The 25,601-nt window shown below is 45.8% G+C and overlaps 1 protein-coding gene across 1 annotated transcript in view; it reads left to right on the forward strand.

Annotated features, from left to right (window-relative positions):
- LOC144688041 (dedicator of cytokinesis protein 2-like) overlaps nt 1-25,601 on the forward strand; it is a 1,154,257-nt gene that overhangs the window by 1,117,947 nt on the left and 10,709 nt on the right. The window contains exons 44-49 of the mRNA XM_078554696.1: nt 14,112-14,198; nt 15,467-15,643; nt 18,642-18,725; nt 21,146-21,283; nt 22,408-22,565; nt 23,713-23,896. Coding sequence (XP_078410822.1) covers nt 14,112-14,198; nt 15,467-15,643; nt 18,642-18,725; nt 21,146-21,283; nt 22,408-22,565; nt 23,713-23,896 — 828 coding nt within the window. The remainder of the gene's footprint in view (nt 1-14,111; nt 14,199-15,466; nt 15,644-18,641; nt 18,726-21,145; nt 21,284-22,407; nt 22,566-23,712; nt 23,897-25,601) is intronic.

Genomic DNA, 25,601 nt, shown 5'->3' on the forward strand with positions numbered 1-25,601 from the left:
GGCAACATTCTTGTAAATCTCCTCTGCATTCTCTCCAGAGCAATTACCCTGTAATGTGGTGACCAGAACCGTACACACAATTCCAGCTGTGGCCTAACCAGTGTTTTATACAGTTCCATCATTACATCCCTGCTTCTGTTTCAGTATCTCGCCCAATAAAGGAAAGCATTCCACATGCTTTCTTTACCACCTTGTCCACTTGTGCTGCTGCCCTCGGGGACCTTGGACATTCACTCCAAATTCTCTCACTTCCTTGAGCCCTCTCAATATCCTCCCATTTATCGAGTAGCCCCTTGCTTTGTTTGCCCTCCCCAAAGGCATTACCTCACACTTTTCTGGATTGAATTCCATTTGCCACTTTTCCACCCGCTCAACCAAACCATTGCTATCTTTCTGGAGACAACAGCTATCCTCTACACTATCAACTACTAGGCCGATAATGACGAGATATTTTTGCCTCAGTAGGAGGATAAAGGTTGGCCAGGACACTGAGGAATCTCCTCCACTCTTCTTTAAAATGAGTCTTTAATGTTCACCCGAAAAGGCAGATAGGGCTTCGGTTTAACATAGAAACATAGAAAATGGAGCAGGAACAGGCCATTCAGCTCTTTGAGCCTGCTCCGCCATTCAATATGATCATGGCTGACCCTCTATCTCAATGCCATATTCCCGTTTTCTCTCCATACCCCTTGATGCCCCTAATATCCAAAAAATTATCAATTTCTTTTTTGTATATACTCAGTGACCCGGCTTCCACAGCCTTCTGTGGTTGGGAATTCCACAGGTTGACCACCCTCTGAGTGAAGAAATCTTTCCTCATCTCAGTCCTAAATGACCTGCCCCGTATCCTGAGACTGCGGCCCTTGGTTCTAGACTCCTCAACCATAGGAAACATCCTCCCTGCATCCAGTCTGTCTAGCCCTGTTAGAATTTTATACATTTCAATCAGATCCCCTCTTATTCTTCTAAACTCTAGTGAATACCGGCCCAGTCGAACCAATCTCTCCTCATACGACAGTCCAGCCACCCCCAGTATTAGCCTAGTGAACCTTTGCTGCACTCCCTCTATGGCAAGTATATCCGTTCTTAGATAGGGAGACAAAAACTGCACGAAATACTCCAGGTGTGGTCTCACCAAGGCCCTGTATAACTGCAATAAGACAGCCCCACTTTTGAACTCAAATCCTCCTGCAATGAAGGCCAACATACCATTTGCCTTCCTAATTGCTTGCTGCACCTGACTATTTACTTTCATTGACTGGTGTACAAGGACACCCAGATCCCTTTATACATCCACATTCCTCAATAATTCACCATTTAAATAATACTCTGCCTTTCTGTTTTTCACACCGAAGTGTATAACTTCACATTTATCCACGTTATGCTGCATATGCCATGTGTTTGCCCACACACGCAACTTATCTAAATCGCCCTTAAGCCTTCCTGCATCCTCCTCACAACTCACAACCCCATCCAGTTTTGTGTCATCAGCAAACTTGGAAATATTGCATTTGGTTCCCTCATCCAAGTCATTTATATATATCATGAATAGCTGGAGCCCAAGCACTGATCCCTGCGGTACACCATTCGTCAATGCCTGCCACCCGGAAAAAGACCCATTTATTCCCACACTCTCTTTCCGGTCTGTCAACCAATTCTCACTCCATGCCAATATATTACTCTAAATCCCATGTGCTTTAATTTTGCCCACCAACCTCTTATGTGAGATCTTATCAAAAGCTCCTTGAAATCCAAATACACCACATCCACTGGTTCTCCCTTATCTATTCTACTAGTTACATCCTCAAAAAACTCCAGTAGATTAGTTAAGCATGATTTCCCTTTCATAAACCCATGTTGACTGTCTGATCCCATTAATGCTTTCCAAGTGTTCTGTTACCACATCCTTTATAATAGTCTAGCATTTTCCCCACTACTGGTGCTAGGCCAACTGTAATTCTCTGTTTTTTCTCTTCCTCCTTTTTTATATTGAGGGGTTATATTTGCCACCCTCCAATCTGTAGGAACTGCTCCAGAGTCTATAGAATTTTGGAAGATGACCACCAATGCATCCAGTATTTCCAGGGTCACTTCCTTTAGTACTCTGGGATATAGATTATCAGGCCCTGGGGATTTTTCAGCCTTTATTCCCATTAATTTCTCTAGCACCATTTTTTAAACTAATACTGATTTTCTTCAATTCCTCCCTCTCACTAGACCCTTGGTTCCCTAACATTTCTGGGAAATTATTTGTGTCCTCTTTTGTGAAGACAGAACCAAAATATGTGTTCAATTCTTCTGCCATTTCTTTGTTCCCCATTATAATTTCACCCGTTTCTGACTGTCACGGACCTTTGTTTGTCTTCGCTAATCTTTTTCTCTTCACATACTTATAGAAGCTTTTACAGTCAGTTTATATGTTTCTTGCAAGTTTACTCTCATACTTCATTCTCCCCTTCTTGATCAATCTTTTTGTCCACTTTTGCTGAATTCTAAACTGCTCCCAATCCTCAGGCTTGCTGTTTTTTCTGGCAATTTTATACATCTCCTCTTTGGATCTAATACTATTCCTAATTTATTTTGTAAACCATGGTTGTGCCACTTTTCCTGTTTTATTTTTGCGCCAGGCAGGAATGAATAATTGTTGTAATTCATGCATACATTCCTTAAATATTAGCCATTGCCTATCCACTGTCAACCCCTTTAGTAGGTTCCCCAATCCATCCAACTCGCATTACATACCCTAGTTGTTCCCTTTATTTAGATTCAGGACCATAGTTTCGGATTCAACTTCTTCACTCTCCATCCTAATGAACAATTCTATCATTTTATGGTTGCTCTTCCCCAAGGGACCCCACACAACAAGATTATTAATTAATCCTTTCTCATTGCACAATACCCAGTCTAGGATAGCCTGCTCTCTAGTTGGTTCCTCAATGTATTGGTCTAAAAAACCATCATGTATACATTCTAGGAAATTCTCCTCCACAGTATTATTGCTAGTTTGGTTTGTCCAATCTATATGTAGATTAAAGTCACCCATGATTACAGTTGTACCCTTAGTGCATGCATCTCTAATTTCCTGCTCGATGCGTTCCCTTACATCTCCATCACTGTTTGGGGGTCTATAGACAACCCCCACTAGCTTTTTCTGCCCCTTGGTGTTTCTTAACTCCATCCAAACAGATTCCACATCATGATTTTCCGAGCCAATCTCCTTCCGCACTATTGCATTGATTTCCTCCTCTACTAACAATGCTACCCCACCTCCTTTCCCTATTTGTCTGTCCTTCCTAAATACTGAAGACCCTTGGATGTTCAGTTCCTATCCTTGGTCACCCTGCAGCCAAGTCTCCGTAATTGCAACTATATCATAACTGTTTATATCTATTTGCGCTGTTAATTCATCTACCTTATTGTGAATGCTCCGCACATTAAGATAGAATGCCTTTAGACTTGTCTTTTTAACCTTGTTAGTCATCTTAGTTCTATTTTGCACTATGACCCCATTTGCTTTTTGCCTTTGTTTTCTCTGCCTTCCTCTTTTGCTTCTTACTTTTCTGTCTTTTGTTTCTATTCTTGTTTCCCCCTCTGTCTCCCTGCTCAGGTTCCCATCCCCCTGCCATTCTAGTTTAAACCCTCTCCGACAGCACTAGCAAACACCTCCCCGAGGACATTGGTCCCAGTCCTGCTCAGGTGTAACCCGTCCTGTTTGTAGTGGTTCCACCTTCCCCAGAACCGGTCCCAATATGCCAGGAATCTGAAACCCTCCCCCCTAAACCATTTCTTCAGCCATGTATTCACCTGATGTATCCTGCTATTTCTACTCTCACTAGCACGTGTCACTGGTAGTAATCTTGAGATTACTACTTTTCAGGTCCTACATTTTAATTTACGTCCTAACTCCCTATATTCAGCTTGGAGGACCTCATCCCTTTTTTTAGCCTATGTCGTTGGTACTAATATGTACCACAGCCACTGGCTGTTCACCCCCCACCCCCCCCACTGCCCATCCTTCAGAATGCCCTGCAGCATCTCCGAGACATCCTTGACTCTGGCTCCAGGGAGGCAACATACCACCCTGGAGTCTCTTTTACAGCCGCAGAAATGCCTGTCTGTTCCCCTTACTATTGAATCCCCGATCACTATAGCGCTGCCGCTCTTCTTCCTGCCTCCTTGTGCAGCAGAGCCACCCGTGGTGCCACGGACTTGGCTCCTGCTGCTTTCCCTTGAGAAGTTGTCTCCCCCCAACAGTATCCAGAACGGTATATCTGTTAGAGAGGGGGACGGCCATGGGGGACTCCTGTACTACCTGCCTACCTGTACTCTGCCTGATGGTCACCCATCCCCTTTCTGCCTGTTCAGTCTTTACCTGCCCTGTGATCATCTCACTGAACATGCTGTCCACGATAATCTCAGCATCGCGGATACTCCACAGTGAATGAATACACCCGCAGCTCCAGCTCTGAAATACGGTTAGCCAGTAGCTGCAGCTGGACACACTTCCTGCACACATGGTCGCCAGGGACACTGGAAGCGTCCATGACTTCCCACATAGTGCAGGAGGAGCATATCACGGGTGCGAGCTCTGCTACCATGATTTCCCTTTAGATTAAGCTAATTAGTTACTTCCTTTATTAGTTACTCCCTTTAAAGAATACTAATTATGCTAGGGGCTTTATTCCACTCCAAACACTCCCACTATAGTACAAAGTCCTCACCTTATTTTGTTCAAGCTAATGGACTGCAGCAGTTTAATTAGTAGAAAAAGGAGAAGTAGAAGTACTCACCTGACCCGACTTACCAATCAGCTGCCTCCCCTGCATCGTCACTTTTTGAATTGTGATGTCCTCGCACTGATATCAGCCCTGAGTCCAGCTCCCGCTCTTTTTAAATCTCCGCCCTGACTCTCAGCTCCGAGTCTTTTTAAATCTCCGCTCTGACTCTCAGCTCCCGCTCTTTTTAAATCTCTGCTCTGACTCTCAGCTCCCGCTCTTTTTAAATCTCCGCTCTGACTCCCAGCTCCTGCTCTTTTTAAATCTCCGCTCTCACACTAAGCTCCCGCTCTTTTTAAATCTCTGCTCTCACTATCAGCTCCAGCTCTTTTTAAATCTCCGCCCTGACTCTTAGCTCCTGCTCTTTTTAAATCTCCGCTCTCACACTAAGCTCCCGCTCTTTTTAAATCTCCGCTCTGACTCCCAGCTCCCGCTCTTTTTAAATGTCTGCTGTCACTCTCAGCTCCTGCTCTTTTTAAATCTCCGCTCTGACTCCCAGCTCCCGCTCTTTTTAAATGTCTGCTCTCACTCTCAGCTCCTGCTCTTTTTAAATCTCTGCTCTGACTCTCAGCTCCCACTCTTTTTAAATCTCCGCTCTGACTCTCAGCTACGGCTCTTTTTAAATCTCCGCTCTGACTCTCAGCTCCCACTTTTTTTAAATCTCCGCTCTCACTCTCAGCTCCCACTCTTTTTAAATCTCCGCTCTGACTCTCAGCTCCTGCTCTTTTTTAAAACTCCACTGTGATTCTCAGCTCCCGCTCTTTTTAAATCTCTGCTCTGTCTCTCAGCTCTCGCTCTTTTTAAATCTCCGCTCTGACTCTCAGCTCCCGCTCTTTATAAATCTCCGCTCTGACTCTCAGCTCCCGCTCTTTTTAAATGTCTGCTCTCACTGTCAGCTCCTGCTCTTTTTAAATCTCTGCTCTGACTCTCAGCTCCTGCTCTTTTTTAAAACTCCACTGTGACTCTCAGCTCCCGCTCTTTTTAAATCTCTGCTCTGACTCTCAGCTCCCGCTCTTTTTAAATGTCTGCTCTCACTCTCAGCTCCAGCTCTTTTTAAATCTCCGCTCTGACTCTCAGCTCCCGCTCTTTTTAAATCTCCGCTCTGACTCTCAGCTCCGGCTCTTTTTAAATCTCTGCTCTGACTCTCAGCTCCTGCTCTTTTTAAATCTCCGCTCTGACTCTCAGCTCCCGCTCTTTTTAAATCTCCGCTCTGACTCTCAGTTTCCGCTCTTTTCAAATCTCCGCTCTGACCCTCAGCTCCCGCTGTGTTTACATCTCCGCTCTGACCCTCAGCTCCCGCTCTTTTTACATCTCCGCTCTGACTCTCAGCTCCGGCTCTTTTTAAATCTCTGCTCTGACTCTCAGCTCCCACTCTTTTTAAATCTCCACTCTGACTCTCAGCTCCCGCTCTTTTTAAATCTCCACTCTGACTCTCAGCTCCCGCTCTTTTTAAATCTCCGCTCTGACTCTCAGCTCCCGCTCTTTTTAAATCTCCGCTCTGACTCTCAGCTCCCGCTCTTTTTAAACCTCCGCTCTGACTCTCAGCTCCTGCTCTTTTTAAATCTCCGCTCTGACTCTCAGCTCCCGCTCTTTTTTAATCTCCGCTCTGACTCTCAGCTCCTGCTCTTTTTAAATCTCCGCTCTGACTCTCAGCTCTGGCTCTTTTTAAATCTCTGCTCTGACTCTCAGCTCCCACTCTTTTTAAAACTCCACTGTGACTCTCAGCTCCCGCTCTTTTTAAATCTCCGCTCTGACTCTCAGCTCCCGCTCTTTTTAAGTCTCCGCTCTCACTCTCAGCTCCCACTCTTTTTATATCTCCGCTCTGACTCTCAGCTCCTGCTCATTTTAAATCTCCACTCTGACTCTCAGCTCCTGCTATTTTTAAATCTCCGCTCTGACTCTCAGCTCCCGCTCTTTTTAAATCTCCGCTCTGACTCTCAGCTCCCACTCTTTTTAAATCTCCGCTCTGACTCTCAGCTCCCGCTCTTTTTATATCTGTTTTTAACTCCCTCATTCCTTCGCTGAAGCACCAGCCTGAAACCTGCCCTCAAATATCTGGAGTGGCATTTGGATACCTCATTACCCCAATCTATCTAGCCCAAAGCTCTAGTATTCAATAAGTCCTTAGCTTTTTGGCTGTTGATATCTGACCCTTCATTGGAAGAAAGGGGATGTGATTTTTTTTTTAGTCAAGTGTTCATAGTTGTTATTTCATTGCCGTTGTGGGAGCTTGCTGTGGTCAAATTGACTGCCAAATTTCTTACATTTCAATAGTGAACCTTTTTTATTTGCTCACAAGATATTGGCATCATTGTCAAGGCAGCATTTATTGCTCATCCCTCATTGTCCTTGAGAAGGTGGTGGTGAGCTGCCTTCTTGAGCCACTGCAGTCCATGGGCCGTAAGTGTACACCCACAGTCTTGTAAGAGAGGGAGTTCCAGGATTTTGACTCAGCAAAAATAAAAGAACGGTGTTATATTCCCAAGTCAGGATGGTGTGCGACTTGGTGGTGTTTGCATGTGTCTACTGCCCTTGTTCTTCTAGGCAGTAGAGGTTGTGGGCTTAGAAGGTGCTGTCGAAGGAGCCTTGGTAAGTTGTTACAGTGCATCTTGTAGCTACTTCATAATTCCCAAGAGTTTAGAAGAACGAGAGGGTTATATCAGTGAAACATCTACAATTCTTCAACAGGGCAAATGCTGGAAGTTGTTTCCCCTGACTGAGAAGCCTAGGCCTAAAGGTCACAGTCTGAGAACACGGGGTCAGCCGTTTAGTACTGAGAGGAAGAGAAATCTATTCACTCAGAGGGTTGTGAATCTTTGGAATTCTCCATCCCAGAGAACTGCAGATGCTCCGTCGTTGATCATATCCAAGACAGAGATTTTTGGATACTATGGGAGTCAAGGGATTTGGGAATAGGATGGGAAGTGGAACTGATGAAGAAGATCAAAAGTGATCTTACTGAATGGCGGAGCAGGCTTGAGGGGCCGAATGGCCTACTCCTCCTCCTCCTGTTCACGTATTCTTATGTCCTCATGATATTTGGCTGCTCAAGCTCGTCTGTGTCTGAAGTGTGAGCCTTCCATATCTGTTTAATTTGTTTTGTCAAAGCTGCAGCAACAGAGCTCATTAAGACGACAGAGCCCACACTGTGTTCCGCTGATCAAACACTTTGATTCTATGATGTACGTCAGCTTGTCACTGAAAACTTTCACACTGGGGATGCTCTCCGAATCACTTCCCCCTCACGAACATGTGCTTCTGCTAATGATTTTCAGTCAAGTGCTGCTGACAGAACCCCGGGAACATCATTATTGGCACCTGCCAAAGTGCCGTTCATTAGTTTGAGCAGCGAGAGCCTCGGTGTTAAACCTTACACTGCCGGCTGGGCCAATCACTCTTCCCGCTGGTTCCCCGTGAAATTCTGCCCCTGCTTAGAACCATCCCGCGGGAATGGGAATGGATCTGCTCTCTGCGGTTATCAGGGAAGAACAGGAAGAAAGAAACAAGTGAAAGAAATGACAAGAATTAAGTGCAAATAATTCATGTTTGTTTTCTGTACTTATTCTTCCGTGGGGTGTGGGTGTCGCTGGCAAGGCCAACATTGGGCTTACCCATCCCAAACTGCCCTTGAACTGAGCGGCTTGCTAGGCCATTGTAGAGGGCAGTTAAATGTCAGCCACATTGCTGTGGGTCCAGAGTCACATGTACGCCAGGTAAGGATGGCAGATTCCCCTCCCTAAAGGACATTAGCACATATGGCAATAGTTTCATACTCTAGCTTCCAATTCCAGATTTATTAACTGAATGCAAATTCTACCCGCTGCCCTATTTAAACTCATGCCCCCAGAGAGTGAACCTGGGCCTCTAGGGTTACTAGCCCACTGACATTACCGCTACACCACCATCTCCACTTTCACTTTGGCAAAATAAAAGAGAAATTAAAGTAATTGTGTGATAATCTACTTCCAGCCTTTTGGCAACTGGTAACATCACAGGAGACTGGAAAAGGCTTAGAGAACAGCTTGAAGTATATTTCCCATCTTCATATTGAGGATACCCTCCATCATGTTGTGTGGCACTACCACCATGCTAAATGGGATAGATTTCAAACAGATCTAGCAACTCAAGACTGGGCAACTAGGAGGCACTCTCAGCTATCAGCAGCAGCAGAATTGCACTTAGACGCAACCTGTAATCTCATGGCCCTGCATATCAGTCTATCATTAGTCTACCATCAGTCTCACTCTACCATTACCATCAAGCTAGAGGATCAACTCGTACAATAATGAGTGCAGGAGGGCATGCCAGGAGCAGCACCAGGCAGACCTAAAAATGACGTGTCAACCTAGTGAAGCTATAACACAGGAATACTTGCGTGCCAAACAGCATAAGCAACAAGTGATAGGCAAAGCTAAACAGGTCAGAGGCTAAGAATCCTGCAGTAAGTAACTCACCTCCTGACTCCCCAAAGCCTGTCCACCATCTACACGGCACAAGTCAGGAGTGTGATGGAATACTCCCCACTTGCCTGGATGAGTGCAGCTCCCACAACACTCAAGAAGCTGGACACTGTCCAGGACAAAGCAACCATTTGATTGACACCCCATCCACAAACATTCACTCCCTCCACCACCGACGCACAGTAGCAGCAGTGTGTACCATCTAGAAGATGCACTGCAGGAATTCACCAAGCCTCTTTAGACAGCACCTTTCAAACCCACAACTGCTTACTACCTAGAAGGACAAGGGCAGCAGATAGATGGGAACACCACCACCTGGAAGTTCCCCTCCAAGTCACTCACCATCCTGACTTGGAAATATATCGCCGTTCCTTCACTGTCGCTGGGTCAAACTCCTGGAACTCCTTCCCTAAAAGATGTACCTACACCACATGGACTGCAGGAGTTCAGCTCACCACCAGCTTCTCAATGACAACTAGGGATGGGGGGGGAGGGGGCAATAAATGCTGGCCCAGCCAGCGACACCCACATTCCATGAATGAATAAGAAAAAGGCAGCTCCTCGAGCAAGCAGAGAACACTAATTCTCACAGACTATTACTGTAAGAAGTATTAGTGTTTATAATAATCTGAAATTTGAGCAAGGAGAGTATTTGGTCCTGGAAGTAATAAATGAATGTGTTTGAGAATTACTAGAAGTGCACGTAAATTGTGATGTGAAAAACAAATCATCAGCCGCAGAATCATTTCTTGGACAAGGAGACCACTGGGTCAATCCTCCTTATGCCATCTTTTTGAAAAGGCTATCCAATTTGTCCCAGTAAGTTTCCTCTTGCTTCCAATAACCTACAACCTTTTGAAAGCCAAACTTAATATTCTTTTTTTTAAATTTATTGATGGGATGTGGGCTTCGCTGGCTGGGCCAGCATTTATTGGCCATCCCTAATTGCCCTTGAGAAGGTGGTGGTGAGCTGCCTTCTTGAACCGCTGCAACCCATGTGAGTGTAGGTACACCCACTGTGCTGTTAGGGAGGGAGCTCCAGGATTTTGACCCAGTGACAGTGAAGGAACGGCGATATATTTCCCAATCAGGATGATGAGTGGCTTGGATGGGGACCACGAGCCACCAGATTTTAGTAGGAAGGAGCTTGCAGAGTCATGAGGGCTGAGTTTGCCGTTGTCCTTTCGGTGCGTGGGTCCATGCTGGGTGGGTCTGTCTGGTTTCATTCCTTTTAGTCTTCATCGCAATTGGATACAACTGAGTGGCTGGCTCGGCCATTTCGGAGGGCAGTTATGAGTCAACCACGTGGCTGTGGGTCTGGAGTCACATGTAGGCCAGACCAGGTAAGGACAGCAGATTTCCTTCCGTAAAGGGCCTTAGTGAGTGAACCAGATGGGTTTTTAACAACAATCAACAATGATTTCATGGTCATCATTAGACATTAACATCAGGCGCTTGGATGGTTTGAAGCACTGAAAGATTATTCCAGATTATGCTTCCCACCCCAAGACAGCTCACGGAGGTGTGATCAAAGATAAGGCCCTCTTAGGAATCATGTACATGTGTCTGACCCGGTAGAGCCTGTTGGAACATTCAGAGAGGCTTTGCCAAGTGGCAGACTGTCTCCTGAGGAGGGTTGGGGAGATGGTTAGATATGCCGGCTAAAAAAAAAAGTAGGTATTGTGGAAAGTGGGGAGAGAAGGGAGTTTGACTGCAGGCCAACAACAAAAGCAGTTTGCATTTATGTAGCGCCTTGTATGCTGTTCAAGGCACTATAGATCCCAAAAACATCCCAAGCGTGCTTCACAGGAAATCAAACAAAATTTAGCAAGAGTCACATGAAAAGCAATTCGGGGCAGATGACCCAAAGCTTGGCCACGAGTTATGGGTTTTAAGGAGCTTTTTAAGGAGGGAGAAGGCGGAACAAGGGACTTAGGAGCAGGAGAAGGCCATTCAGCCTTTCAAGCCTACTGCAGGGCCAGATCATGGCTGATCTTGTTGCTGTCTCAACTCCACTTTCCTGTCTGCCCACACCCCCCAACACCCCCACCACCCCCTCTCCCCATAAGCCTTGCCTCCCTTGTCTATCAAAAACCTGTCTAACTCTGCTCAACTATCCAACTCTCACTCCAACTCTGGAATTCCAGAGCTGCAGGCCTGGGCAGCTGAGCCACCAATGGTGGAGCGACTGACATTTGGCGTGTGCAAAGTTGTAGGGTTGGCAGTCTGGGAGGGAGAGTAGGTCCACGTGACTCACCGTACTGCCCTACATCGACACATTGGTCAAGAGCAAATTGCCAATGCTTTCAGCTCCTTGTAACAAGACAAGTGCTCCACCCTGTGGCTCACTCTTGTTCCTGCAGCTTATAACTTCACTTTTTTTTTTCCGGAATGATTGGCCTTCGTCAAAGACGAACTTGCAGCTGTAAAATACTTTTCACCACCTCAAAAGATCTCAGAGTTTTTTTCAAGCCAATGAAGTGCCTTTTTGAAGTGTTGCCACGGTTGCCGCGTAGGAAAAGTGGCAGCCAACTTGCGCACAGCAAGCTCCCACGACAGCGTGTTTAATGACCAGATCATGTAATTTTAATGATGGTGGTTGAGGAATGAACATCAGCCAGGACAATAGTAGGAGGAGGAGGGAGGGAAATAGGACAGGGTTCCCCTGTCTACAGTTTTTAAGTCACACTCCAGGAACTTAAGTACTTAATACACTCCCAGTAAAATGCTGCAGCGTCAGAGATGCCTTCTTAAACAGAGGCTCCCTTTACTCTCTCAGCGGATGTAAAAGATCCTGTGGCACTATTTTAAAAGAAGAACGGGGGAATTCTGTCCATTGTCCGAGCCAATAATTATCCCTCAACTAACATCACTGGAAATTCAAATTGCTGTTTTGGGATCTTGCTGTGCACAAATTGGCTGCAGTGTTTCCCTACATTATGAATGAAAATTATTTCTGCTTCAGAAATTTTTTAAAAATCTCAGATTTTATTTTAAATTGGTCTTGATAATTTGACATAGCTCCATTATGTGTCTGCCTGATGCATGCTTCTCAGGTTGCTTGTAGTGGCATAATCTACCCACCGAGTGGAGTGCTGGACACTTTGCACTGAGAGTGCCTGGCCTTAGGCCTGAAGACCTGTAGCTGTTAAAACTAAGCCGGCAACTGAATACACCAGGCTGCAGCCTCGCAGCAAAGAATCAGGATGCTCTTGTGGGGACTGGGTCACCACCCTTTTCAAATGAAGCCAATAGGCGAAGCAGGGGAATCCCTATTTCACGTGTTCCTTGGCCTAAAGCCTGATGGTTGATTTGCCCCATCCACAATCCTCTGGCTTCACAGGATCCTGTTATCGTGTTTTACCTCAGGATTCATTAGCTTCTTGCTCTGGAAGAGCTGGAGGCAACGGTCTTTTGTTGAAAACACATTTATTTACACACTATTAACAGATTAAGACCAAGAATTAGCCGGGGCATCTTCTGTCAGTGAGTGACATTACTGTGACATAGCTCCTTTTCCACATTCTCGGTAACTGTTATTAGAGTTCATCCTTTACTCTATAGCTCCACCCAAGTTCACTATTCCCGCAAACTAATCTCAAGCACTATTTACAGTTTCCAGTCAACTCCTACATCCCCCCCCCCGCCCCCCCCATACTGCAGGCTGAGAGAGGAATTCTCTTGTTCTTGTAACTCCTGGTGGTAGCTCCCAGAACAAAGGGTCAGTCCTGTGATCATGTGACTTGTAGCAGCCATCTTTTTTGGGGTTCAGCAGAAAGACCGTTTTTTAAACATGGCAAAATAATAAATTTTTGGGGTTCTTTTCATCTCATATGGACCCAACACTTTGCTAGGTAAGGATTACTGACCTTGCGTTGACTGCCACAGGGCAAGTGGGGAGTTGACTGAAGAATCCCGGGATTCAAAAAAAAAATGGAGCCCAACAAAATGGAACCAATGCCTGGCCATTAATTGGTATATTTTTTGCCCATTCAATGCCCAGGAAACTTGTGCCACATCTATTTCTAGAGACTTCTATCTCCAAGTCTCTCCAGCCTTTCTTTGCAAGTCAGGTTCCTGTCACCAGGGATCAGTCTCCTTGCTCTTCCTTTGATGCCCTTCTTTATTTCATGGTGCGAGTTTGTTTGTATATTTTTAAACAAAACTCTATTTGCTTCTGAAATAGAAACAGAAAATGCTGGAAATACTCAGCAGGCCTGGCAGCATCTGTGGAGGGAAACAGAGTTATCGGTTCAGAGTGATGACAATTCGTCAGTCCGAGGCCTGGGCTATTGTTCTGGGGGGGCATGAGTTCAAATCCCACCAGGTCAGCTAGGAGAACTTAAAATTAACTAATAAATAATAATAAATAAATCTTGAATAAAAAACTAGTCTGAGTAACAGTGACCATGAAACAACCAGATTATGGTAAAAAATCCATCTGGTTCACTAGTTCCTTTAGAGCAGGAAATCTGCCATCCTCACCCGGTCTGGCCTACATGTGACTCCAGGCCCACAGCAATGCGTTTGACTCCTCTAACTGCCCTCAGAAATGGCCGAGCAAGCCCCTCAGTGGTGGCACACTGCTGCAGAAACGTTGGCACTGCGGGTGTGCCTACACCAGGCGGATTGCAGTGAACCAAGGAGGCAGCTTTTCCACCACCACCACCAGCTTTTCAAGGGCCACCAGGGGAGGGCAATGCTCATGTCTAATGAATGAAGAAAAGACGACCAGTTTCTCCAATCCGCCCAATGTCACTGAAGCCCCTCCCCGTGCGGTGCTTGGCAGGAACTGTGAGATATTGGTGAGTCCTGCGTGACTGAAGTGCCAAGACTGATTTAATCATGCAGTGATGCTCTTCTCTTTTTCAAACAGTCAATGTGGATCGAAAGGACCACGTTCACTACAGCCTACAAGATGCCTGGCATCCTCCGCTGGTTCGAAGCTGTGCAAACCTCACTGGTGAGTACTCGGCAACAGCTATAACAGACATTACCTTGCATTTACGTAGCGCCTGTAGCGCCGTAAAACGTCCCAAAGTGCTACATGTGAGCACTTAACAAACAGAATTTGACGCTGGACCACACAAGATTTTTATGGACGTTATGGTTTCTTTAATCAATCCTATTAAGCATATAAGGTGGAAACATTTTTGGGGGTAAATGCAAAAAAAAATTAATAAATTCAGATACTATTTAAGTAATTCATTTCCTTGTGTTTTTCAATGCAATTTGCTAATCACGTTTGATGTCAATGGTGCCTTTGAGCACTTTTTGCCTTCGGGCACCTCTGAGCACCATTGGTCGCACTTGATGTCAAAAGATGGCAAAACACTGCATCAAAAACTCATTCCAAAGTAGGACATTTGATATCGAATGATTGCTGATCATTTTTGAGCGCATTTGGACACAACAATTATGTCAAAATTGCCTGGTAGGGATATAGAACAGGTAACCAAAGGCTTGGTCAAAGAGGTCGGTTTTGTGGAGCATTTTAAAGAAGGCGAGGAGGGAATATTGAGAAATGGGGATGTTGAGAGAGGGAATTCCAGAGCTGAGCGCCCAGGAAGCTAAAGGCAAAGCTACCGTTGGCGCAGTGATTAAAATCAGGGACGCATAAGATGCCAGAGGTGGAGGAGTGCAGAGATCTGAGAGGGTTGCAGGGCTGAAGGAGATTACAGAGATAAGGGAGGGGAGAGAGAGAGAGAGACCATGGAGGAAATTGAAAACAAGTGTGACAGTTTTAAAATGGAGACATTCAGGGACCAGGAGCCAATGTACATCAGCGATTTCAAGGGTGATGGGTGAACTTGGTGCAGGCAAAGGAACTTGAATTCATATATCAGCTTTAACATCCTGGGAGCAAAGCAAAGTGTTTCACGGTCAATTTTTTAGGTGTACTCCCTGTTATCATGTCGGTAAACATGGCAGCCAATTTGTGCACAGCACAATCCAACAAAGGCATTGTCACATCTTCATCTACGACATAAAGCATTGCCTTACGGAGATAGGATTGGATGGCTCTACAGGGAGCCAGCAGGTTGGGCTGAATGGTCTCTCCTGTGCTGTTGTGACTCTGTAAAGCCGGCTGTGCTCAGGATTCCATTCTCACAGCTGTTGAACCAGAATACGTACCAGACTTTAAAGGGTTAATTACGAGGGCAAGACTTGTTTTCCTTCGAGTGTAGACTGTTGACTATATTGAGTCACTTTGTGGTCTTTGTGTTCCAGACTTACATCAGCCCACTGGAGAACGCCATTGAAACAATGCAAGCCAGCAATGATAAAATACTAACCATGATCAACCAGCACCACAGTGACCCTAACCTTTCCATCAACCCTCTCTCCATGCTTCTTAATGGAACCGTGGACCCTGCAGTGATGGGCGGATTTGCCAAATACGAAACGGTGAGTTTGTCGATAGCTTTTTTAAAAAAAATACCCTTTATGGGGAGGTGGCCATCACTGGTAAGTCCAGCATTTGCTTCCCGTCCCTAATTGCCCTTGAACTGAGTGGCTTCCCGTTGCAGAGGGCAGCTAAGCGTCAACCACGTCGCTGTGGGTCCTGGAGTCACATATCGGGGTCGGAATTCTCGCCCGCAGTCCGCAGACCCTTCGCTGGTCCGTCAAGATTTCTGTCCCACCCGGGGTGATTCCCGAGGGCAGGCAGGACTGGAGAAATCCCGCCCTGGGTATCTCTCCAGTGCCTTTCACATCCTCAGGATGTCTCAAAGTGCTTCACGGCCAATGAAGTACTTACTTGAAGCGGAGTCGCTGTTGTGATGTAGGAAACAAGACTGCCCATTTCAGCACAGCAAGATCCCACAAGCAACACTGTGATAATGACCAGATGACCTGTTTCTTTTGAATATGTTAACGATGACGTACAGGCAAAGACCCTCTGGTTCCTCCAGTCTGCCCCTCACAAATGTGATGCCTTGAACATCGCAAACTATCCACTTCCCCCATTTAGTGATGTCGGATGAGACATAAATGTTGGCCAAGGCACCAGGGAGAAATCGCCTGCTATTTTTTTTTAAAAATAGTGTGCTGGGATCTTTTACATCCACCGGGGAACGTAGCCAGGGCTGTGGCTTGACATCACACCTGAAAGACAGCACCTCCAAAGGTGGCAGGTGAGATTTTGTGCTCAAGTCTCTGAAATGGGACTTGAACCCACAACCATTTGACTCAAGATGCAAGCATGCTACCTACTGAACCGCCTCTTTATCCGAGGCTGAGCCTCTGATCATTCATGAAGAGCGATACGCGAGGGGCGATTTGGTTTGCCAGTCGTGGGTCTGCACTGTAAATACAGGTGTACTAGGTAGGATAGGCATAGTAAGCTTATTCTGCAATGTATGATATTGGGAGCATGGTAGCATAATGGTTATGTTACTGGACTTAACAACCATCAGGCTTGGACTTCTGATCTAGACATAGGGGTTCAAATCCCACCACAGTAGCTGGGTAGTTTAAATGAAATCAAAACTAAAACCTGGAATGAATAAAAAGCTCCTGTTGGTAATGGTAGCCACGAAACTACTAAATTGTGAAAACAAATCTGGATCACTAGTGTCCTTTAAGTAAAGAAACTACAATCATTCCCTGGTCTGGCCTATATGTGACTCCCAACCCATAGCAATCTGGTTGACTTTTAACTGCTCTCCCACTGGTCTAGAAAGCCATTCAGTTGTAGTCAAGAGGTGGCTCACTTCAGTTAGGAATGGGCCAGCAATAAACACGTCCTGTGAATGAGTGGTGGTCAGTGCCAATGCTGCACAGAAGAGGTTGGCCAGCCAGTGCAGATACTCACAAGCCCATCACACATTCACTGGCATCTCACTCACTGCCAGCTCAAGGAACATCACCACCCACTCTCACACACACCCTCACATCTCCATCTGGCCTCATCTCCTCTGGAGACTGCCTCCTCAGCCCGCACCATCTTGAGGCCACTTGCACAGATCAGCATGTGCCCCCATACGCACACCCTGGGATAATCCTGCCCTCACCCTGCAGCCTCTTCCCTTGCCTGAAGCCTCTTATCCCCCTCCCCAAAACAAGCCTTAGCTCTCCAGCTGTTGAAAAGCCACCCCCACTTTATGACTGGTCAGATAGGTAGGGACCTGCCCATGAGACCCCCTAAAAGTGACGTGTTGCTGCCTGTGAAGCCTGGTGCTGATGACCGCGAGTGCTGCCTGAAGCAAGGTGGGCAAACAAACCTCCGAGCCCTGAGCGATGTGCAGCTCGCCAGGTCCACGTCACTTATGTACCATTGTGAAACACGTCGGCGTGCAATCCAGTGTAGGGTGGAGGGGGGGATAATTCCAGCGGGCAGCGATTAAAATTATATGCGGATGTACTAAAATGACATTCCCAACGTGCGGCAGTGGGAAAGTCCTTGACAGGTGGAGCGGACAATCGCAAACCGGTTTCACAACGTCGTGAATCCAATTTTTGGCCTTCCCGCCATATTGTCTGCTCACGCCCGCCATGACGCCTGACGCCAATGGGGACAGAAAATTCTGGCCAAAGAATGTGATGACATATAAGCCCCACAGTATCTTCCATCATTAAACCTATCAAGGTTGGAACACACTGAAGCTCCTGGAGAATGACAGCTTGTTATCACTAAAGGTAGTGTAAGCAATCAAGATAACCTGTTTGTGATCTCCCGATGGAGTCTGTGGTATGTGTGTTAATTTGTGTCACTACCTTATGTGCACTGCGTGTAAGGGGTGTTGTGTTTTTATAATGATATTACGTCACCAAGTCACTCATAAGGGATTGGGTAAACATGTGTGGGTTCATTTATTTAGACCAGGTGCATGAGAACATATATACATGAACAGAAAGCTTGAAGATACATCAGCAGCAGAGCTGTCTGTCTGCTCTGCCGAAAGCAAAAGCGAGACTAAAACTGGGTCGCGTGACACACTTCCTTTCTAGGGATGTCATGTTGCAATCAAAGGGCCTGCAAAAGCATAACAGGTTGAAAGGCCACCTGCTGATTTTTAGTGATCTCAGCGGCTACCATAGCCCAGGCCCCTATGGTGGTTTGAACTGCAGAGGAGAAAGGGAGGAGAAAGATAAAACAATGAAATGACGAGGAGTTTTAAAAAAAACTAGGCCCAAATCATTGTGAGAGCTATCTATTGTATTTTTATTTCTAGAGATTTGTTGGAACATGGAGTTCACCTTAGGAGTTGGGGATGGGGGGGGGCAGGTGGTGGGGGTTAGAGGGTGGCAGGAGAATTAAAAGTCACTCCGCCAAGCAACCCTAAGCTAGTTGAGGTCTGAGCCATTTTGACTGTTGCGGGGGTAAAATAGTGGTTAAGTATTGCCAGGGGAGATGAAGACACTTTCAAATTGATATTTTTAAACTGCTCCTTCATCCCTTTAGGCATTCTTCACTGAAAAATATATTAGTGAACACCCAGAAGACGTGGACAATATAATGAGACTAAAGGATCTTAACGCATGGCAGGTAAGCAGAATGACTTCTTCCAACAAGGAGGGTGTGCAGGTGTAAATGAAGGCACATTAGTTCCAAAATAAACGCGTCACAGGGATATCCCTCGGTGCCCAAGGTGGGTAAGGTCTTTATCTAATGTGGATCTTAGCTCAATTTCCAGTCTGGCTCAGGCCTGGCACCCATGCACTCAGTCGGAAAGTAACATCGTCTGTCTTTGTTCCTGCCACAGCTCATCTGCTGCTGAAACCCTCATCCATGCCTTTGTTACTTACAGCGTTGACTATTCCAGTGCACTCTTAGTAGGCCTCCTATTTTGTACCCTCTATAAACAGAAGCTCACCCAAAACTCTGTTGCCCATTTCCTAACTCGCACCAAGCCCTGTTCACCCATCACCCCTGTACTCAGTGACCCACACTGGCAACTGGACTGGCAATGCCGCCAACAACAAACATTCATAAAGCACCTGTAATGTAATTAAATGTCTCAAGGTGTTTCACGGGAGAGTCATCAAATGATATTTGACGCCAAGCCACATGAAGAGATATTAGAAAAGATGGCCAAAAGCTTGGTTTCAAGGAGCGAGAGAGGTGGGGAGGTTTAGGGAGAGAATTCCAAACCAGGCAGCCAAATGCAAGATGCCAGTGGTGGAGTGGCTAAAATCAGGTCTGCGCAAGAGGCTAGAATGGAGGAGTGGAGAGACCCTAGAGCTAGGCTGGAGATAGTGTTGGGGTCAAGGTCAAGTTGAGTGAGCGGGCAAATACATGGCAGATGCAGTATAATGTGGATAATTGTGAAGTTACCCACTTTGGTAGGAAAATAAATGGTGATAGATTGGGAAATGTTGATGTACCAAGGGACCTGGGAGTCCTGGTTCACCAATCACTGAAAACAAGCATGCAGGTGCAGCAAGCAGTTAGGAAGGCAAACGCTATGTTTATTGTGAGAGGACTTGAGTACAGGAGCAAGGATGTCTTACTGCAGCTGTACAGGACCTTGGTGAGACCACACCTGGAGTTATTGTGTGCAGCTTTGGTCTCCTTACCTAAGAAAGGATATACTTGCCATAGATGGAGTGCAGTGAAGGTTCAACAGACTGATTCCTGGGATGGCAGGATTGTCGTATGAGGAGAGATTGGATCAACGAGGCCTGTATTCACTGAAGTTTAGAAGAATTAGAGGGGAACTCATTGAAACGTATAAAATTCTGATAGGGATGGACCAACTGGATGCAGGGATGATGTTTCCTCTGGGTGGTGCGGGGCGGGGGGGTCTAGAACAAGGATTCACAGTCTTAGAATACGGGGTAGGCCATTTAGGACTGAGATGAGGAGAAACTTCTTCACTCAGAGGATAGTGAACCTTGGAAGCCGAAGGCACGGCCGCCAATGGTGGAGCAGCTAAAGTCAGGGATACGCAAGAGGGCAGAATTGGAAGAGCGCAAGTATCTCAGAGGATTGTGGGGCTGGAGGAGATTACAGAGATAGGGAGGAGTGAGGCCATGGAATAATTTGAAGTTAAGGATGGAGATTTTGAAACTGAGGTGTTGCTTAACCGGGTGTTGTAACCGAGTCAATGAGCAGAGGGGCGATGGTGCAAAGTAGGTCACAGGCAGAATAGTTTTGGCTGTCTTGAAGCTTACAAGGGGTTAGAACAAGGGGTTAGAACAAGGGGTCATAATCTTAAAATCGGAGCCAGGCCGTTCAGGAGAGAAGTTAGGAAACATTTCTTCAGACAAAGGGTGGTAGAAATGTGGAACTCTCTCCCACAAAAAGTAATAGAGGTTATCTCAATTAATAATTAATTGATAATTATTAGAATGATATAATGAATAAATGATAGAATTTGATAAGTCAAGAGTGTTAAGGGATATGGAGTCAAGGCAGGTAGATGGAGTTAGGATACAGATCAGCCATGATCTAATTGAATGGGAGAACAGACTTGAGGGGCTGAATATGCTACTCTTGTTTCTATTAATAAGTGTTAAAATTATTTACAGCACAGAAAAAGGCCATGTCTGTGTTTATGCTTCACCCGAGCCTCTTCCTACCACTATTTCTCATCCCATCCTGTCAATATATCCTTGCTTTCTCCCTCAATGTGCTTATCCAGCTCCCCCTTGAATACATCCATCCCAATAGCCTCAACTACTCCTTGAGGTTGTGAGTCCTACATTCCAACCCTTTATGGAGAAAAAGAAGTTTCTCTCGAATGCCCTATTGGATGTGTTGGTGTCCATCTTATATTTATGACACCTATTTCTAGTATCATCTTTCTTTGGAAAGGTTTTCTAGGTTCTATCAAGGCTCTTTCAAGGTTCTATACAACTCTAATATACATTCTCTGCTTTTCAATGTTTCCAACCTTGTAAGATAAACAGGGAGTTGGACACCAGTCAAAGTTTGTGACACTTGCTTTGTTCTCTCCTTTGAAGATCCCATTGCTGGAGGAAGGGATCAGGGTTCATGGGAAGAAGGTCACCGAAGCTCTCAAACCTTTCCATGATCGGATGGAGGAGTGTTTTGCCCAACTGAAGACAAAGGTGGAGAATCAATATGGAGTGCGAGAGCTGGTGAGTGAATCTTACAGGAGCCGTTCAGACTCCAATTGGGGGACCAGAGGGTGCGGGGTGGGTGGTAGGTGTGGGGTGGGGGGGTTGGGAGGGGTTAGGGCGGGAGGCAGTTGGGGCTAAAATTCAAACTGGATTCAAAGCTTAAAATTTGAACTGATGTTAAGAAATACTTCAGGAAGTGATGCGAACGTGTTTCCAGGTTAAATCCCACGTTGCGGAACAGTTGGAACTTGTGCTGGGAATGACTGCAGGTTCCTCGTGGAATGGTTGACCTGGAGGGAACTTTTATTGAATAGGAAAGAAAAAAAATATAATGAGGTGCAAAGTAGATTGCTGATTTGCTAAAGACCATTTTATACTCAGAGTTAAAATTATTCCCTCAAACTAGACCGGCCCTATCCCCAATGTCAGCAGGTTGTCATCCAGTACATCAAGATGACAGAATTATGTAAAATTAAAGAAATTAAACAGAAGAGACCATTCAACGCGACAGGTCTACGCCTGCATTTGTGCTCTAATCGAGCCTCCTCCCAACCTTCAGCTCACCCTATCAACATATCCTTCTATTCCTTTCTCCTTCATATGTTTATCTAGACTCCTCTTAAATGGTTTTCAGCTCAACCACTTCATGTAGTAGTAAATTCCATTTTCTTATCACCCTCTTCTGAATACCCTACCGGATTTATTAATCTCCATCTTATATTTATGGCCTTGGGCTTTGGACAACCTCCAAGCGGAAACATTTTCTCAACATCTACCCTCTTGAGCTCCTTCATAATCTACTAGGTCATCCCTCAGCCTTTTCTTTTCTAGAAAAAAGAGCCCCAGCCTATTCAGCCTATCCTGATAGTCATGCCCTTTCAGTACCGGTATCATCCTTGAGATTTTTTGTTGTACCTCTGTCCTTGATTTTGACAGCAGACTCACTTGCTTGAGGCTTCTTTGAGTGAGATTCTCAATTTAACCCTGAGCATGGTCTGTCCGGATCAGACGTATTTTCATTTGGACACCTGCAGTCTTCCTTTTCATCCTTGAACCGCGGGTGAATCATCTGGGCAGCTTGAGACAGAGATCCTGACAAATCTGATGAAATAAACACTCTTGGACGTGGTATTCTTTTCCAGTCATTTTTGGATGAGAGACGAGGAGGAGGAGGGGGAGGAGGGAGAGGAAGCCGTCCTCGCTCCATGATCCGATCTTTTCGGCCATTGTCAGTGATCTCCTCGAGTTCCCTGAGTTCTGTAAGCTCTGACAGAGAAACATTGAGGGTGCCAGGGGACAGGTAAGTCAAGAAAGAATTGTTACTTATTCACCATGTTTCACGTCCACAGCACAAACCAAAGTGTTCCACAGACAAGTAGTTACTTTTGGAGTGTAGACTTCAACCTGGATGATGTACTGCCCAGTGGCCTGGGCCGTCCTTAATGATGTCTCATAACTAGCAACAAGTGATGCACTCCATCACAAGCTAAGCCACAAACGTACAAACATATATTGCTGTTCCTTGTCTATAGATCAAAATTCTAGCAGCCAATGGCATTACCATCACTGAATCCCCCACCATCAACATCCTAGGGGTTTCCATTGAACTGAACTGGATTAGCCATTTAAATACTGTGGCTACAAGAGCAGATCAGAGCCTTGGAATCCTGCGGAGAGTAACTCACTTCCTGACTCCATCATCTACAAGGCACAAGTCAGGGGTGTGATGGAAAACTCTCCACTTTCCCAATGGCTGAAGCTCCAACAACACTCAAGAAGTTCAACACCATCCAGGGCAAAGCAGCCCTCAAGATCAGCACCCCATCCACCATCTTAAACATTCACTCCCTCTCCCACCAATACACAGTGGCAGCAGTGTGTACCATCTACAAGGTGCACTCATCAAGGCTCCTTCAACAGCACCTTCCAAATCCGTGATCTCTATCACCTAGAAGGAGCATGGCAGCAGGTACATGAGAACACCACCAGCTGGAAGTTCCCCTCTAAGCCACTCACCATCCCGACTTGGAGCTATATCATTGTTCCTCACTGTCGCTGGGTCAAAATCCTGTAAGTCCCTTCCTAACAGCACTGTGGGTGTACCTACACCACACGGACTGCGGCTGTTCAAGAAGACAGCTCATCACCAATTTCTCGAGGGCAATTAGGAATGGGCAATAAATTTTGCCCTTGCCAATGACATCCACATCCCATGAGAGAATAACAACAAAATTATCCCTCAGCCACCGTTGCTAAAAAATAGATTATCTTATTGCTGTTTGTGTGACCTTGCTGTGTGCTAATTGGCTGCCACATTTCCAACATTACAACAGTGACTACTTCAGTGACTTCAGAAAAGCACATTGTTGGCTGTACACCACTTTGGCATGCCCTGAAATTATTAAAAGTGATATCTAAACACAAGTTATTGTTGTTGTTGTTGATAGTGCGGAGCCTCCATTGCCAAAGAAGCAAACCTCGCGAGCCCAGGAGAAACCTCTGGACAGTGGGACGAAAGATGTTGAGGAGAAGAAGATCACCAGGAAGGAGAACAGGGTCAGCGGGCTGTTTACCTGCAAAAAATCATCTGTGCACACTCCTCCTCCTCCTCCTCCTCCTGACGTTGCTGAGGTCAGAGAACACATTTAACCTTACCAAGTGGCAATTGTATTCCAGTGGGAAAGATCTCTCCCTTCCCTATCTATAGTAAAGTAGTTTGGGAAAATTGTCTTTTTCCTGTTAATCACCAAACAGTAAATTTGTGAACTTTACGTTTCTCCCAAAGCACAATGAACATGTTTCCTTATTCCCCATCCATTCCCTCCGATATCTAACAGAGCATTTAAAATCCAATGCACCTCTTTCGATCAGTCACACTCGTAACCTATCCCGAGGGATGCCTCGGAGCTAATACTCACCGCCCCGGTCGAGATATTCATTCTGGGGGTTCACCATTCTAGGACCTCAGATCTCTTCAGCTCTCCCCTGCCACTTGCCCTCCCTACCAAATCCTTAAACCCCACTCCCAAGTTCTCAAACATCTACAATAATGTGAAGCTTACTGACGCACCCTGGATGGGTGTGATCTGGGTTGAAACTGTTGAGCGCCTCCTCTTGACCTGTCCCACTCAACTCCACACGGCACCTCTGCCAATTCCCACAACCACCTCGGTACAGGTAGGACGAACATGACATACACTGAAAGAGAAACCTGAGAGGAGTTTGCATGGTCTTCGTTAACTTGTGCTTAACAAGCTACAGAACAGCCATTCGCAGCAGGTCTGCGCAGAAAGTGAATCCAGATTATGCCGCCAAATAATTTTAGGTGCACAAGCAAACATACAAAATACCATCTTTATCAGGCTGTTACAAGCACCATGGAGACCAAAATCTTTTAAAAAGAAATCCGAACTTCCAGTTAATAGCTCCAAGAATGACAGATCAAGATTTCACATTTTAAGATGTTTACTGTAACAAATGACCCAAAACACCATGAACTAAACACTATCCTTGTAACTTATACGTTAAACCACAGAATAGAATATCCCCATCCTTATTCTTAGACGATCCGGATAAAATTACTTCACGGGTATACTTTATACCAACTTTGTCCAACCTGTTTGTGTTGGAAGGGGCCACATTTCAATCCTTTTCTCACTCAAAGGGACGATCAGCCAGTTTTGGAAAGATAAGGTTTGGCACAACAATAAACCTGAATTTCAAAAAAAAAGTGCTGAGATATGAAAAGTTGCTGAATGAAAAGGAAGTCAAAGCAATAAATCGATCATTTTTAAAAATGAGTAATAAATAAAAATGAACATTAGAGTGTGAGAGTCTGTGCATCTGGCTCACTCCCAGTCTCAGGATGCTCACTCACCCTCACCCTCACCCTATGTGGGGAACTGGGGGTGAGGGTGAATGAGAACTGTGAGGCTGGAAGTGTGCCAGACACACACACACACTCCCCCTCACGCTCTCCCCTCTCTAAAACACAAACCTCACACTCTCCCCTCTCTGACACACACTCTCCCCTCTCCAACACACACAAACCTCACACTCTCCCCTCTCTGACACACGCACACTCACACTCTCCCCTCTCTGACACACGCACACTCACACTCTCCCCTCTCCCACACACACTCTCCCCTCTCCAACACACACTCTCCCCTCTCCAGCACACACTCTCCCCTCTCCAACACACACAAACCTCACACTCTCCCCTCTTTGACACACACACTCACACTCTCCCCTCTCCCACATACACAAACCTCACACTCTCCCCTCTCCCACACACACACACACATACACACTCCCCTCTCCCACACACACTCTCCCC

Source organism: Cetorhinus maximus, chromosome 1, assembly GCF_964194155.1.
Source record: "Cetorhinus maximus chromosome 1, sCetMax3.hap1.1, whole genome shotgun sequence".
Lineage (NCBI taxonomy): Eukaryota > Metazoa > Chordata > Chondrichthyes > Lamniformes > Cetorhinidae > Cetorhinus > Cetorhinus maximus.